Source organism: Squalius cephalus, assembly GCF_949319135.1.
Source record: "Squalius cephalus genome assembly, chromosome: 8".
Taxonomy (NCBI): domain Eukaryota; kingdom Metazoa; phylum Chordata; class Actinopteri; order Cypriniformes; family Leuciscidae; genus Squalius; species Squalius cephalus.
The window spans coordinates 32,626,987-32,644,786 of record NC_137129.1 but is presented as its reverse complement, the minus strand read 5'-3'; the positions used below and the strand labels follow the sequence as shown (position 1 = coordinate 32,644,786).

General features: G+C 36.3%; 1 protein-coding gene across 7 annotated transcripts in view; it reads right to left on the bottom strand.

Annotated features, from left to right (window-relative positions):
* Window positions 1–544: 544 nt before the first annotated feature.
* Window positions 545–17,800, bottom strand: part of LOC307162554 (uncharacterized protein) — a 46,460-nt gene continuing 29,204 nt past the window's right edge. For 4 of the 7 annotated variants that reach the window (XM_079877950.1, XM_079877947.1, XM_079877948.1 and 1 more), the window contains 5 exons: window positions 9,215–9,315; window positions 4,518–7,141; window positions 4,334–4,360; window positions 3,293–3,860; window positions 545–1,401 (listed from right to left, as the gene is read on the bottom strand). In XM_079877950.1, coding sequence (XP_079734076.1) covers window positions 791–1,401; window positions 3,293–3,860; window positions 4,334–4,360; window positions 4,518–7,141; window positions 9,215–9,314 — 3,930 coding nt within the window. In that variant the 5' untranslated portion in view covers window position 9,315 and the 3' untranslated portion in view covers window positions 545–790. Of the gene's footprint in view, window positions 1,402–3,292; window positions 3,861–4,333; window positions 4,361–4,517; window positions 7,142–8,232; window positions 8,377–9,214; window positions 9,316–17,800 lie in introns of all 7 variants that reach the window. The other 3 variants (XM_079877953.1, XM_079877951.1, XM_079877952.1) reach the window with 1 other exon arrangement.

Sequence of the window (17,800 nt, the reverse complement as noted above, 5' to 3'; positions counted from 1 at the left end):
TTCAAATGTATTGTTAAAAATGTGGTTTAAACCAAGTAAAAGAGAATTCATATTGTTTTTATACATTGCCTTAGAACATGATCAATCTGTTGTATAGTATATTGACATTTGTTATGATGCTATGTTTTAAGTTGATGTAAATGTTTCTTTTATTCAAGGTAAACCACCATTGAGGAAGCACTGCATTCATGTCGTTCCTTTAAATATTTTCTCCTGTTTCAGGAGTATTACACCCACGTGAGTAAAAATTTCCTTTCGCGAAAATTATGCTGACAAATGGGCCATAGATGAAAAATAACTATATATATTAAAATATTTTATATTATCAATAAATTATTAATTGAATGACTCACTTCAATAGATCACCGCAACCCCTTTTCTTTTAAGGGTAGGGATTTTTAGGGATTATTCATGAAGATCCTGTCACTACCAAAGACGTTTTATCTGCAAAGATTGCTCAGGTTGTAAGAAGAGAATTTCCTGACCCATTTGAAAATGACAAAAAAAGTCACGGGCACAGACGAAGATCTTTCTCAGGACTGTTGGACATAGCGAGAATAATACCTTTGTTGAACAATTAATTAGCTCCAGTTTGGAATTACTTGTGTTTTAGATTATAGCAATAGTTGTTGTTTTTTTCTACACAAACTGACAAACTTTCAAGCCATTAAAGCCATTAGCACATTTCTGGCATGTTATTCAGAACTCTCTTCAGCATCACTGAGAAAATCTATATTGAAAATATCTATTAATTATAAATGCTGTTGAATATGCCTGTCACATTTTAAGTCTACACTTTAGTCTCCAGTGAAGCAATTAGTACAGTTCTGGCATCTTCTGCTATGTCATTCAGAGCTTTCTTCAGAATCATTGAGACTGTCAGATAGGACCTTCGTCCTGCCACCACACTGCCGAGAATGGGTATAAACTCAACTACCTCTCCAGCCACAGACTGTGATGTAGCACCCAGTAAAGAAAATATTGGGGTTATCCCACCATGCAGAGGTGACTTCATAAGACTCTTCAGTTCCTCAATGTTCTTCCCAGATTTCTCACAGAGCTTCTGTAGGGATGGATCATCTAGACCAAATGTATTGTAGTACTTTTCAATCTCTTTTTTGACAATGAGTAAATCCACAGCAACTGAAAGACCAGGAACAGGAACTGCTGCCAAAAAAGCAGACACTAAAGCTACTTTTCCAATATTTGCCTCTAGAGATTTCTTCTTTTTCTCATTAATCTCCAGTGTAATATTCTGCAAAGCCAACATCAGCACACGTCTCTTATGCTGTGGAAGCTCTTTCTCCATCCTCTCCTGCATCTGATTTAAATCATACTTGCCGAGCTCAAAACTAGAGATCAGGAACACAACAGGATCCTCTATACCAATTTTTCTCAGACCTACAGAAACAAGAAAGGCATACATGACTGTTGTGTATTATATAGTTGTTAATGTATCTTAATAAATTATTATTTGGATAATAATATTATATTCCTGAATCATTAATGGATAACTGTCGCCAAAATGCAACCTAGGGTCTTTTTGTTAATCTACCCGAGGCAAACTTTGAACAAAAAGAACGATTTTGAACAACTGACTGTAGCTGTTACGTAATGCAACGTAACAGGGAGGAGAGTAACTTTGGAAAGCTCCTATAGATTAGTTCCATATAAATTCACTAACTTGTACTAATTTGTTGTTTTGTCGTTAGTGAAAATCAATACTGACCTTGTATAATATTTGAAAAAGGATCCTCATATAAGAAACAATACTAAAATTCAGAGTCAGTTCATTCACATTCGGAGATTGATTATTTTTGACTGTCAAAATGCCGGCGGATTTTCTTTTTAGTAAACTCTGTGTACACAAACAATCCCTGCGTCCCAATGTGCATACTATCCACCCTATCTGCCCTAAATAGTATTTACAATTACTAATGTCACATACTATTTAGGATGGATAGTATGCACATTGGGACGCAGGCAATGTTCTCAATGCTCGAATTCATGTGTAGGGCCCCTGGTGATACTTCGAGCAAAGTTTCATGTTGTGTCGAGCCTCATAAGTGTTTTAAAAATAGCGATTTTGATGCTATCATAGTAGTGCCCCAAGCACTCCTATTCAAAAGGCAATTTGACCAAAAACGAAAATACTGTCAAACTTAAAAGCAAACCATTCTAATTATACTTTTAAACTAAAGTTTGCCTCGGGTAGATTAACAAAAAAGACCCTAGGTTGCATTTTGGCGACAGTTATCCTTTACAGGAAGACTTTACAATAAGGTTAATTGGTTAACACTAGTTGTGTATTAACTAACATTCAATAACAATGAGCAATATATCTGTTACAGTATTTATTAAACTTTGTTAATGTTAGTTAATAAAAATCCAGCTGTTCATTGTTTGTTCATGGTGCTTAACTAATGTCAACAAATACAACCTTTGATTTTTATAATGTAAAAGTAAATGATGAATTTAATATTAACTAAGATTAATAAATGGTGAACAAGTATTATTCATTCTTAGTTCATGTTAACAAAGGTAGTTAACTAATCTTAACTAATTAACCTTATTGTAAAGTGTTACCATAATGACAATTTTTTTGGATAGACAAAATAAATGTATTCAGTACAGCAGTTTTTATTTAATTACATGTTCATCTCTATTATTACATATCACTCCCACTCAATTTAACACATTCATTATAAAAGAACAACTACTAAAGTAAGTTACTAGGTATCATAAGAGAAGATTCCAGCATTCCTATTTGCAGAACTGCTTTAAGATTTTTCTACAACAGCATCTAAAGAATGGAATTTATTGCCAGTGCATTAAAGAAATTAATACTTATTGTTCTTTTTTCTTTTTTTTTTTTGGTTAGTTGAAGGTCAAAGGTAATCAAAGGTGTGAACACTGTGATATCCTAACTCTTTACTGATGTTTTACTTTTTTGTGCTTTTATATTGTGGTTTGTGCTGTATTGTTTTTATTTTGTGGTACTGTTTGAGAATTGATCTGTATGTATAATTTGATGTGACAACATATTTTATCTTATTTTTAGATTGCCTTTTTAAGAACTGGCCAGGGACAACAGAAGATAATTAGCCAATATTGGCTAACTCTGGCTCATTTACAGTGTCTGTTGATTTATGAGCACTGTCCCTGTAAAATTGTATATATATATATATAAAAGTAAATAAAGAAATTAAAGAAATGCAAAATAAAGGCAATATTAGAATGTGCTCTTTCTGCCAAAATATTGTCATGTCATTAAAACTATAAATGAACTTACAATTTTCACAATCCTCTCGGATGGTATCCAGTGCCTTTTTCTGGTCAAAGTTCTTCTTTCTCTTCTCAGCAATAATGCATGAGTCAATCTTAGAACGAACAAAATAAAACTTTTTCCCCATGTTCTTGATCTCTTTGGCCAGCTGAGTGTGGCATTCTCTGAACCGATCTGAAGCAATGATGATGAAAAAATCATAGCGTTCAAACTGAACCAGTTTAAGATACTCGTCGGCTTTGAAGTTTGGTGTTCCAATGCCAGGAAGATCCCACACTTTCACATTTTTGTATTTAGGGTGAAGGTAAACTTCAGGCTCCATAGTGGTTTCTACTAGGCCAGTTTCAGCAGAGCCTTCATCTTCATCCCCTAAACCCCTGAATGCATTGACAAACGTGGACTTTCCAGAACCTGACTCTCCCGTCACACCAATGTTAAGTTCTACAAGATCTTGCTTTTTGAGGTATTCTTTGATTGTGTTTATCGCTGATGGGAGATCCTGAGTAGATATGGATTCTTTGAGATCTTCCAATTCCTCCTGTGATATTGTACAATAATCTTCAAATGCAGTCAGCTAAAAATGAATCACATCAATTGTGTTATTAAAAAAACATTGAAAACTTTTACAAATATAGGTATATACTGTATGTGCTCAACATGATGAGGGATGCAAAAAGTGAACACTTGTATAAATACAATATGAAGTTGACAAACAATATTCGAAGTTGACATTTAATATGCTTAAAATCGCATCACTCCACCAGATTCCTGTAATTCTGTAAAAAAAGGCAGCTCATGTTGCCAACATTATGCAATTTTAACATTTAAAACATGTTGTAATTTGCAATATATTTTGTGTAATATCTATTACAAAATTATATGTAATATCTTTGTTTCACAAATATATATTTTTCTATATACTGTATTGTAGAATTCCTATTGTGAATTCAGGTAAAAAGGACTACTTTTGGATAAATCCTCAAAAGCAGCATTAAATGTAAAATGCATTTCCAGACAGATCCTTTAGTGTTAAATCAGATATCTTACCTGCTCTCCTCTGATCCTTGTAGTTCTCTGAAATAAACATAATAATTAACAACATGCTCCAAATGAACAACAACTTAGATAAGTTACATATTACCCGGTTACATATTGTATTACAAATTAATCTACTGTTACAAAGTGGGATACATTTATTTCCCTTTATCTGAAATTTTATTGTTAATCATACCTCTCTGATAACTTTGACATCACTGTATGCATTGTAGTCCAGTTTTCCCACTGCCGCACATTTAATCTCATACTCAGTGTCTGGACTGAGATCAGTCAGAGTAACTGTCTCTTGATTCGGCAGAGCAGGCTGAGATTTCCCTTCTGTCTCTTCTTTCATTTTGTACAGCAACATGAACTCCTCTGTAGCAGGACATGGTGGAAGTTTTAAAGGTGGAGCAAAGCAAACTGCTTCATCAGATCCTTTTTCATACAGGAGAATGCAGGAACCAGGATGGTCTTGGTGATCTTTTGAAAAAACTATACATTTAGTAGACTGATTGCCATTTGAAGTCATGAGCTCTTTAAATATTATCAAATGTGTTTTCATTTTCAACCGGATGCCTTCAGTGAGCCATGTCTGAGATGCTGAATAAGGGGTCTTCTTTAGATTTCTCCTTATCATTAGAGGTCTTAGGTAATGTTCTTGTTCAGTAAGCAAACAATCTGGCTGCTCAAGAGAACTGAATGTGTAGCACAACAGATTATCCACCTTAACATCTGACAAAAATGTATCAAAGCTCTTGACCATTTCTGCTCCTGAGTCTATTAACTGCTGAAGAAACTCATCAATTTCTTTCATTTCTTGTTCTTTGATTGTAATCCACTCTACAAGACCACTTTCTTTAAATGGAGACTCCTCGTGAGCTTGTAGAAGATCTGTTAGAGCACACATCTCCTTTTCACAGGCTTGAACAGATACAATCAAAGATTTAATTTTGTCATTTAAAGATTGTTTGTATGTTTGGCAGTATCGCCTCATATCATCAATTTTCTTTTGAAATGCAATAAATGTCTTTGCCCTGGGGTCTCTCAAAAGTTCACTGCACTTGTTTTCAGTCAAACTCAGATGTTCAATGATAGACTCTAAAAACCTGATGAGATTCTTGTCTATGACTCTGAGGTGGATGACATCACTGTGTGCATTGTAGTTCAGTTTCCCCACTGCTGCACATTTAATCTCATACTCAGTGTCTGGACTGAGATCAGTCAGAGTAACTGCATCTTGACTCGGCAGCACAGGCTGAGATTTCCATTCTGTCTCTTCTTTCATTTTGTACAGCAACCTGAGCTCCACTGTAGCAGGACATGTTGGAGGTACCTTTAAAACCACATTTCCATCTCTGAGCTGTTCAATAATGGGAGTGTCTGGTTTTGATGGAGGGGTAAAGCAAACAGCTTCATTACATCCATTTTCATACAGGAGAATGCAGGAACCTGAATTATTACCCATTTCTTTTGATGCAATGATAAACTTGGCTGGTTTTCTGTCTTTTGAATTGATCAAGCATTTAAACAACTTCAAGTTGCTCCTCATTGTTTTTTTTATTTCAGGAGTGAGACATTTATTTTGCTTGGATTCAGCAATGCTCTCATTGTAGTTTCCCCTTGATGAAGGACTCAGGTAGTCATTTTGTTTAGAAAGGAGCACATCTGACCTCTCAAAGGATGTAAAAGTATAGCAGACCAAATTTTCAACTTCCAGATCCATCAAACTTTTATCTAGGTTGATTTCTACCCTTGCTCCAAAATCATTCAGTTGTCTGAGCAAAGTTTTAATCACATCTGATTCCTTTTCTTTCTCTTTCAGCCAGTTTACCAGATCACTTCCTCTGAATGGAGACTCCTCATGCTCATGCAGTAGATCAATCAGAGCTGTATCATTTTCCACGTCCCCACGGATTTTCGGCAAAAGAATCCCAAGTTTTTTCATGAGACTCAACTTGTAGTTGCAACAATTTTGCTTCATGTTTTGTACTTTGTCACTAAATGCAGCAAAAGTCAAAGCAAGTGTGTCTTTTAGAAGGTCACTGCATTTCATCTCAATTGCACTTAAACTCTCAATGACTGATTCAAAGGTTTTCATTAGATCTATGCTGATGTTTTTTTTAAGTTTTGCAGCTCTCGAGTGTAGTTTATCCAAGGGATAAAGCCACACTCTCAATGGAACGGCCAGTTCTTTCTTTTCTCCCAACAATTTCGGAAGTTCAGCATAAATCTTCAAAGCATCTTCAAAAGAGGCTGGATTAGATGGTAACTGGAAGTCACCATAAAATGTACAACTGAATTTTTCAACTGCAGTTTTCTGATTGTCATCCATGTTCAGATTGATGTTTGCACCTACTGAAATGCCCTTTAGTTTATCCAAGGCAACTTGTACTTCTCCTGCTATTGTCTTTTCATTCTCTTCTGATGAGACTTCTCTATCAAACACAAAGCAGGCATCTGCCCCATACAGCACTGCAGTCACTACATGTGTTGCTGCATCATTCTCAAAGACCTCATGGTGAGTTATATTTCCAGATGCCAAATGGTTCATGCTCAGTTCTTCAACCTTAGAGGTTGAATGATAATGCAAGGTCAGTCTTTGTTGTTTGAAGGACGTCTTGGTGTCATTAAGGTACTTAGCAGCTCCACTAACATGAAGGAGTCCACCTAAAAGACTCAATTTCAGACAGCTGTCAATGTTTAGTATGTTAGATTTGTCTTCAATGGAGTCTGAAGCTGTGACTTTGAAATCTGTATTGATTTGGGGACGAGAGCATATGCTCTGCTGCAGCTGCTCTTTATCCCAAAGTGTGATTCCTGTAATAAGAAAAAGGAAAGCTTTCTTACTTTCAACAATTACAAATAAAATGTATGTCTAAAACTCAAAATATTAAAGAGACATGATCTACTGTATGAAAGCATATTTCTCTACATCTTTCGATTGATTATATGTCTAAAACAATAGTTACGTTAGCAAACTATAAATATGTTAAGACACGTGGTGGTGAACCTTACTGTCTATATTTTGTCTAAGATTTGTTTTTATTGTTGTATACTTTCTTTTCTGTTTGAATAATTGTGTCAGATTTTACCCCAGTTTCCTTAATAAAACTGCTGCTTTTAGGGCTGACCTCATAACCATTTCCAAGCCAGCGTAACCATGGAGTCCATAGAAGTAAAACGTAAGAAGTAAAATGTAAGAATTAAAATGATTTTGGTTGGAAATGAAAGTCGGGTTGACTGTCCGACGTTGGATGTTGACGTCAACTCGACTTTCATTTCCAACCAAAATCCAATGTCTGTCCAACGTTGAATGTTGACGCCAATCTGACGTTGGGTTCTGACGTCAACCAGACTGTCATTTCCAACCAAAATGCAACCCCTGCAACCAAAATCATCCCCTGACTGATGTTACTACTTTATATCAAATGTAGTTAAAGTAAGTAAAGTTTCCAGAAAAAATAATACTCAGATGCTCAAAAAGTGTACTTAAGTACTCAAGTAAATGCACTTTGTTACTGTCCACCTCAGCATAAATGTAATCATAACTTGACTGAACTAAACTCACCTATACAGTGGTTCCATGAACAAGTCTAGACAAGAGACAATGAGAACATGAGGGCTATCTATACAAAGACTAATGACTAACAAGATACACCTGAATCTAACGAACCAATCAAAACGTGACACATAAGACGTGTTCCAAAAACAAGTTCACGGAAATGCAGAAATGGCAGAACTGAAACTACAGAAAGAGGCATCCTGTTTGTTTTCTTTATAATACAAAAGCACAACGTTTTGTTTGTATTGTGAGCGTACATAAACGTTTTTTTTTTAAAGTTGTTTCTGCTGTTATAAGGAGACAAAATCATTTGCCATTATGCCGATTTGTGTCGTGGAAGTCTCACTACAGTCCAGTGATGAAATTTGCATGTCCTGGAAATGGGAAGCCTCAGGAGCCGCTTCACTCACTCCCTCCTTGTGAAAAGGTGAAGTAGGCTCAGATGACAGATTACACTTTTTTCTTCTTCTTGCTCATCTTTCTGTGATTTCTTGAAAAAAACGTAATATTGAACTTTGTCTGTTTTCACTGCATGTTAATGAACTCTCACACGCAAATAATATTACAGCGTAGGCTGCACATAACATGCGATATAATCAAACCAATACATTTGAAAAAAAAAAGCAGTTGCATTTTACTATACAGCATTGGTCAATCTATCAATTAGAGTAATAAATCAACAATTCCTTAATTTGTTATTTTAAGCAATCAGAAATCTGAGGTCTGAACATTTGGATGAGGGCTTCCTCATGGCTATGCTACTGCTGTAGGATCTGTGAACAACTAAAACCGCTGAATTATGCATGCCTGGCCAGTAATAGTGGGTAACGTCACTTTGTAAAGAAAGAAACCCCACGTGCCTGCGCACAAATGCATTCTTTTACAGAGCACTTGTGCCAAATGCACATGCCTATAGACATGTTTTCACAGATTCATGTTTTTGTTGTTTACTCAGAGATGACAACGGTATCATTTTTAAAAACGTGCACTTTGAAACCCGTTTTCAAAAGTTTGCGTTTTCAGGCCCCCTAAACGGAGTTGTCGAATGGCCAAAACATATACAATTTTTCTGTTTTTTAGTTGAAAACGGTGTTGTGCAAATGTTTTAATTAGTCCATAGTTTTGTGTGTGTGTGTGTGTGTGTGGTCTATGTAAACCCTACATTATGGGGAGAAAATGTCTCCACAAAGATGGTAATATATATGAAATCCTTGAAAGGGGTAGATTTACGGTTAGGGGATAGAATACACAGTTCGTACAGTCTTAAAATCATTATTGCTATGAAAAGTCATAAAACACAAAAAAACAAAACATGTGTGTGTTGGTACCTGGTATTAATGCATCTTTTCTGCAGTCATACAGCATGCCCAGTTGGAAGGGTCTCCCCAAAGCAGCAGTTTCAATTACATTCACTCCCACTGAATCCATACTAAAGACCGAGCACAAGAAAGAGAGAAAATGACAAGTGCGATTACAGTTACCAGCTATCAAACCATGTCAAAACATCAGAGGTAAAAGAATAGTATAATGGTCGCACTCAAAAGGAACATCTTATTTCTTTTAATGTATAGAGTTCCATAAATTCTTTATTGCCACTGATTAAAGGTATAGTTCACCCGAAATGAAAATTAGCTCATGATTTACTCACCCTCAAGTCATCCTATAGGTGTATGTATGGAAGCGATGCGTTTGTGTAAGAAATATATCCCTATTTAAAAATGTATAAAGCAAAATAACTAGCTTCCGGCCAAGCGAACATACGGATTTCACTTAAGTCTAAAGCACAACTTAACACTACACTACTTCCGACGTCACAAGTTGCGCTTTAGGCATAGACTCCGTAGAATTTTACTTTGTAACGTTTTAAATATGAATATTTTTCTAATACAAACTTATCGCTTCGCTTGAGAAGGCCTTTATTAACCCCCCGGAGCCGTGTGGAGCACTTTTATGATGGATAGATGCACTTTTATGGACTAAATTCAAAACAGAAACGGCCATTCACTGCCATTATAAAGCTTGGAAGAGCCAGGACATTTTGTAATATAACTCTGATTGTATTCGTCTGAAAGAAAAATGTCATATACACCTAGGATGGCTTGAGGGTGAGTAAATCATGGGCTACTTTTCATTTTTGGGTGAACTACCCCTTTAAGGTTCAGTATCTGCCTTACATTTTTTAAGTACAATCAACTTGGCTGTATAAGTAAATTCAACTTAAATTATATTAAACTGACTTCCTTGTAACTTGAATCCCATATTACTTATAAAAAGTTGAAATTGCTAAAATTATTTCAATGAGTTATTTAATGTAAAAACATGTTGTCGTGACTTATGTGTGTAAGTCATAATGGTAAGTGTACATAATGGTAAAATTCTCTAAAAATCGAATCGTTTGATGAACATGCTTGTAATTTTACAATAAATTAGAATAAAATCATGCATGTTGTCCTTGGTTTAGAGTCCAGTGACTCCAGTCTTAAGTCATTATATTATGGTGACAGTTCCACATTTAAAAGATGAAATCTGTACATTACATTTTAATTTGAAATTAATTTGAAGTAAATAAATACATTTGTCAATTTGAATTATGATTTGTGCAGTGTACATGACATCATTAATAAGCTTCACCCATAATCGTTTATTGCAGCTATACTGTATCAATTTATATTTTTATTCCATATTTAAGAACATCTTTACAGCAAGAAACAGTAACCATATAATCTCATATAATTGAATCTAAATTCAGCAGTAGGTAGTGATGTTATTGTGACTTTGCTGTTCTTTGTTGAAACAGAAGGCTAAACCTTGCTTAGTCTTCAGATTCAATATGTAAAATATAAAAAAATAAAAAAATAAGCTGAATGTAAATGTTGCAACCCAGGCTCACTGAAAATGCCTGTGGCAGCATTTCCGCCAAATTATATCTTGCACATTTTGCGACACTTTTAAAGTGAAAGAATTTTAGGTCTATAGGTCCAAGTCCCTCATCGATTCAGTCTTCTATGTATTCTGTAGCTTATAGTAATACACAAATTTACAGCATATAAGCAGACACTGCAAGGCAAAGGTGCATTTTGTGTATAAGAGGCTGTTCTATGAAGTCCTTCAAAAGTCCCTTTGGAAGCTATTCAAATCCATTTGTCTTAAAAATCTGAGGGGGCATGTTTCCTTGAATCCTTGAGAACCTGGTCTAGGCTGGATGTCATATGTGTGACCCTGCGGGGATCCTATATGTTGCTTTTTTCCATGGTTGCTTCTAAACAGAAGCCTGTGTCTTTCTCTTGGAAGGGCCCATCTCTTAGGAGATTGGTATCACCCAAGTAATTCCATATGCAAACCCCACAAGAATGGTCCATATGTTATCTCAACATGACTCTTTCGGGAAAGGATATGGATTCCGCAGCGATCCATTTCCAATGGAAAAGGCACGCTTTCCCAGTTGTATCCAATAGTCTCACTGAGTCGTGTAGACTTGGAATTAAGCTTTTCCCCATTATTATTTGATTCACGGGACCGGACACCAGTTATCTTGCCAAGGAAAATCTTTATTCTTCATATGTCAGGAGAGAAACTTGTGAAAGATGTTGTATTCGTGCCAGGTCTATGTGTTTCCCGGTGTTTCTCTGAAGTAGTACAATAAGATTGAGCTTATATACACCACTGAGGGACTTACAACTTCCATGTAAGGTAGAAAAACATGTTGCTTATGTTTAAAATGGAATGTATACCTCATGTTTACACATGGTACAATCCACTTCCATATTAAGAAATTGTCCCTCAGTGTATACATTTGTGGTACATTCACATCAGTAGAAAACATTCCTTTCCTTGTAAAGAATATGCCAACTGTACATTATCATTGGAAAACCTTTGCATCAATGGAGTGTTGCATTGCACACATACTTCTATGTTTATATGACTCTCCCAACTTCCCTCCCTTTGTCTATCATATGATCCTTAAACATGTGTTCATGCAGTCTATAGTTTAGCTCATGCATTCTAAATTTCATAAGATAATACAACTGATTATGAATACTAAAGGAGGTTGTTCCCCAAAATCTCGCAATACATTTTCCTCACTGTATATATATATATATATATATATATATATATATATATATATATATATATTTTTTTTTTTTATTTTTTTTTTTTTTTTTTATAATATTTAATGAAACAGTAAAAATACATTGCAATTTCAACTACAACAACAACAACAACAACCTTTATTTATAAAGCACTTTTAACACAATACAAATTGATCCAAAGTGCTGTACATAGTGCATAACAGGACTACACTATAAATAACAACAATTACAAGTTTCCAAAAGCTAAAGAATAAAAATGTGCTTTCAGAGTAGATTTAAAAATGTCCAATGAAGGAGCAGACCTCACATGATAAGGGAGAGCATTCCAAAGCTTGGGCCCAGCCACAGAAAAGGCCCGATCACCCTTTAATTTGTAGCGACTTCGTGACACATTTAAAAGCAAGTGATTTGAAGATCTAAGTGCCCTAGCAGGACAGTATGGCACAATAAGATCACAAATATATATTGGTGCACAGCCAGACAATGCCTTATAAACAAACATAAGTATCTTAAAATCAACTCGAAACTTAATAGGAAGCCAGTGAAGGGATGCCAAAACAGGAGAAATACGATCCCTCTTCCTAGACCCAGTCAAAAGTCTTGCAGCTGCATTTTGAACAATTTGTAAACGAGATAGTGAAGATTGAGGAAGACCACAATAAAGAGAGTTGCAATAGTCTAATCGTGATGTTACAAATGCATGAATTGCAACTTCTAAATCTTTGCTTGAAAGAATGTTCTTCAACTTTGCAATAGATCTTAAATGGAAAAAGCTTCCTCTAATAACAGCACTAATTTGTTTATCAAAAATAGTGAAGAGTCAAAGATCACTCCAAGGTTTTTGATTTGTTTGCATACATTTGTTGAGAGAGGACCTAACTGGGCTTTCAGAGCAGGAGAGGAATCTGCCGGACAACCTAAAATTAAAACCTCTGTTTTATCCTCATTTAGCTGCAGAAAATTATTTGTCATCCACCTCTTGATATCATCTACACATCCCAATAACACATCAAATGGAGCAGTGGTGTCAAGCCTTACTGGAAGGTAAAGCTGAGAATCATCTGCATAACAGTGATATGAAATGTTGTACTTCTGAAAAATGAGGGCCAAGGGGAGCATATAAAGGGAAAACAATAAAGGTCCCAAAATAGATCCCTGAGGCACACCAAACAAAACAGGCGCAGATGACGAGGAACAATTTCCTAAATTTACAGAAAAAGTCCTCTTTCCGAGGTAGGAAGCAAACCACTTTAATACAGTGCCCTTGACACCTACCATACATTCTAGCCGTTCAAGAAGAATGCTGTGGTCAATGGTATCAAATGCAGCGCTCAGGTCTAACAAAACCAGCACAACACAAGAGCCTGAATCTAGAGCTAGCAAGATATCATTTGTAACCCTCAACAGAGCTGACTCAGTGCTATGTAATGATCTAAAACCAGATTGGAACATGTCCAAAATATCAAAAGAATTCAAATAAAACTGGAGCTGTGAGAAAACTACTTTCTCTAAAAGCTTAGAGATAAAAGGCAGTTTAGAGATCGGTCGATAGTTACTGCACATTTCTGGATCAAGCTGAGGTTTTTTCAACATAGGTTGCACAATTGCATGTTTAAAACTAGCTGGAACGACACCTTTGGCTAAAGAGCTGTTTATGATAGTGGTTACCATATGACTAATGGTAGAAAAAACATCCTTGAAAAGACGAGCCGGAATAATATCTAACTTAGAACCAGAACACTTCATAGTAGAGATAATATCAGCTAGCTGAGTTGAAGAGACAGGTTTAAAGTTAAACTAGTAGCATGTATCTTACCAAATTCTTCACACAGCAACAAGACATTTACAGAATTTCTGAAATGCTGAATCCTAACAAGGACCTAAACTTTTCCATTGACCAAAACAATGGCAGAGCAAGATCTGCTTTTTACTTTCATTGCCATAAGTCACCATCAAGAGTTAGAGGCACGAATGGCTTTACTACTGGATAATTTATATTTTTTGCATCAATATGCTAGTATACCACTGATTAAAGGGTTAGTTCACCCAAAAATGAAAATTCTGTCAGTAATTACTCACCCTCATGTTGCTCCAACCCCGTAAGACTTTCGTTCATCTTCGGAACACAAATTAAGATATTTTTGATTAAATCTGATAGCTTGATCACTCCTCCATAGGCTTCTAAGGGAACGAAACTTGCTGGCCCAGAAAAGTTATTAAAGAGATCGTTAATATAGTCCAAGTGACTACAGTGGCTCAATCTTAAGTTTATCAAGCGACGAGAATACTTTTTGTGCGCAAAAATAAACAAAAATAACGACTTTATTCTACTATTAATTTCCTTATCTCTGGGCCTCCAGTGAGTTCGCGTAGTGTTTTAGCACAGCGCGTCTGTGTTGTGCGTCACACGCATCACACACATGATCAGCGTCGGCCAATAGTGAGCCTACGTGGTGACGTGCAACACAGACGCGCTGCGCTAAAACACTACGCGAACTCACTGGAGGCCCAGAGAGAAGGAAATGGATAGTGGAATAAAGTCGTTATTTTTGTTTATTTTTGCGCACAAAAGTATTCTCGTCGCTTGATAAACTTAAGATTGAGCCACTGTAGTCACTTGGACTATATTAACGATCTCTTTAATAACTTTTCTGGGCCAGCAAGTTTCGGTCCCTTAGAAGCCTATGGAGGAGTGATCAAGCTATCAGATTTAATTAAAAATATCTTAATTTGTGTTCCGAAGATGAACAAAGGTCTTACGGGGTTGGAACAACATGAGGGTGAGTAATTACTGACAGAATTTTCATTTTTGGGTGAACTAACCCTTTAAAGCAGCATCCCAATTCAGAGGCTGCATCCTTTGAAGGATGCATTCACAACGGCGCAACTAAGGCTGTCCCAATTCGAAGGATCCTTCAAATGTGGCCTCCAACGAAGATACAGCAGATGGATCCTTCGCAACCTTGCCCACCGGTGACGACAGGATTTTTTGAGAGAAATTGCCGAAGGTGTGTCCTTTGAAGTCTGTGTCCTTCGAAGGATGCAGCCTCTGAATTTGGACTCAGCTTTCATCCATTTCTTTACAGGAACACACGCAACACCACAATAACTCAACCTGGAGCGCCCTCCATAGACAAATGGTTAAGGTTGAATTAACCCAAAAACATCACGCTATGTCCCAATTCAAAGGCTACATCCTTCTAAGGACTCGGATTTTAAAGGACATGCCTTCGAAGGCCATGAAGGTCAGACTGAGCATTGTTAAATGGGATGGTCCAGCCTGCTGAGGACTTTCCTTGTCGCCTAGCAACTGTGACAGCTGCCGTTGAGTGACTAACTTTTTTGCTGGACTTTTTTTAAAGTTGTAATAAATTGAAAATTGAAAACAACTGAAAACAGAACAGGGTTCACAAACTGTCTACTTATATTCACTATGTCCATTTCTGTATATAAGAGTATGAACTATACATAAACACATCTTAGATATGTCAACATTTGGCCTTCGAAGGATGCTGCCTCTGATTTGGGACGTAGCTGTGTTCCAAAAAGGCCATATATGAGACCTTCCCTGCACCCCATTCATAATTTGATTCTGAATTGATGCATGACCTTTGCTATCATTCCCAAAACAGAATTCCTGCATATGACATAGCAGAACATTTTTGAGTCTAGGACAAACGGTCTAAGAGTTATGAGCGATTTTGTACTTTTGGTTGCTGTAGCGCCACCTATGGGCCAATCGGGGTCATACTCTGATAGGTTGTCCCCAAATTGAGGCCTACCATCTGGCCAGGGGCACGTTCAAGTTCAAAACGGTGCGCAACGTTTTGCTACGGTTTCCGGGTTGAACGTCATGTTTCCTGGAAACGGCGTGCACCGGTGTGCAACGGGTTTTGAGATACGTTTTCTCTTGTTTGGTGGGTGTGTCAGAACTGCAGTCCAATCAGCAGCAACATGTATATAAAGCACGCGGTATTAAAGTGAACTCGCACAATGGGTTCAAGGAAAGTAATTTACAAATGTGTTCGATGCAGCTCGGTATACGCAACAACACAACTGAGGATATTAGAAGACATGTTTGTCGTAAGTTTTATTGTAAAAATATAGGATATCAACATGATGTAGTTGTTTATATTTTTAGCTTCATTGCAAGTGTATGACATTTGGTATAGAAATAAACAATGGTAATTAAGTGCTTTTCCTAAAAATGAGAAAGAAAATACAGGGTATTAAAACAGTATGAACTACAAATAAAGTCAGTATGTGAGGCTAAATAGATGTGTTTTAGTCTGAATTAGGTAAGATGTGTGCTTCCATTTCAGTTTCAGCAATCCCTTCACTCGATTGGGATGTTCTCTTTTGTTCTGGGCGGCAAGTGCAGTAACTGTAACATCGGGCATATTTTGTAGTATTAAACACATATTTATACCGACTTCATCAGGCTCAGAAAATTCTTCACAAAGAACACAAAGAATGGCCTTCTCAGCTGCCATAGTTGCAACTCTTGCGTCATCAGAACAGTGTGTTCAACGCGTCACCGTTTCTGTTTAAAAAACGTTGTGCAACGTTTTGTCAGGGCTGAACGCAGCCCAGGTTTCAAGTCTCTAGGCCTTACGGTTTGGCCTGCATGATGCGTTTTACAAATCCTTACAATTACAATAGGGTTTCAGCATTTCATGCTTGAACCCCTAATAAAACTAAACAAAAACGATTTACAGGCCAGAACGAGTTTCTATTTATAACATGTTTGCAGCGTTGAGCAATGTAGCCAATCACAGACATATGTGTTGATTTCTTGAACGCAATGGCCAATGAGATGCATTTAGGAAAGAATCCACTCACCACGTTACTCAGAAAACAACATGAATATTAATTAGACAGGCTAAAATCGACCTGTTCTTGGCAGAGCTCCTGAGAAAGGAGCTATAAAAATACATTGAGATGTTTTTTGGTACTTATACCGCAAATATATATTCTTATGGACATCACAACCTAAAATAAAACTTCAGAAAGGTGTACAACATGGGACCTTTAACAAACTGCAATATCATTTTAGTTGTTACTGTGGCAATAGTTTTAATAGCTTATTGTTGAAACAGCTGATATTAAATCTTAACCTTTAACACAGCTTTATCTGGCCCATTGTAGGGGAGACCGGGGACAGTTGCAACACTTTTTGCATTTCTCTCAATTACTCAGAGACTATTTGGACTAGACCAACCAAGTTTGTATATATTAAACTTGCATCTGTCTGCTAATTACCCATACCATTTAAATATGATTATATATGACATATCGTTCACAGTATTTATTTGAATGGAAGAAGTCAGATGTTGCAACTGACCCCGACCCAGGGGACGGTTGCAACACAATCCAGGGACGGTTGCAACATGTTAAAAATACCATAAATTTAATTAATTAACTTAAGCTTTTTGTCTCAATGAGCAAAGAATTCTGAAAATATTAACTGTTTTAGGCCTACTATAATATTATAGTATTATTTATTTCAATAATATTATTGTAGCCTATTATTTATTTATTTAGTCATATTTATCAAATAACAGTTATTGAGTTTTGTTTGTTCATGTGTAGAACATAGGCCTACACAGATTCAGTGTGCAGGTGTTACAGATGCTATTCAATCTCTCCATATTTAAGTGTCATACAGGAAGAATTGAACAATTTGCAATGCAACAAACTTTTATTAAACATGCAATTTATAACTTGTTGCAACCGTCCCCAACCCTATGAGCCATGACAGAACATCATATTCCTGCTAGACACACTGACTTTGACACATGCTAACCATGTCACTTAGAAGTC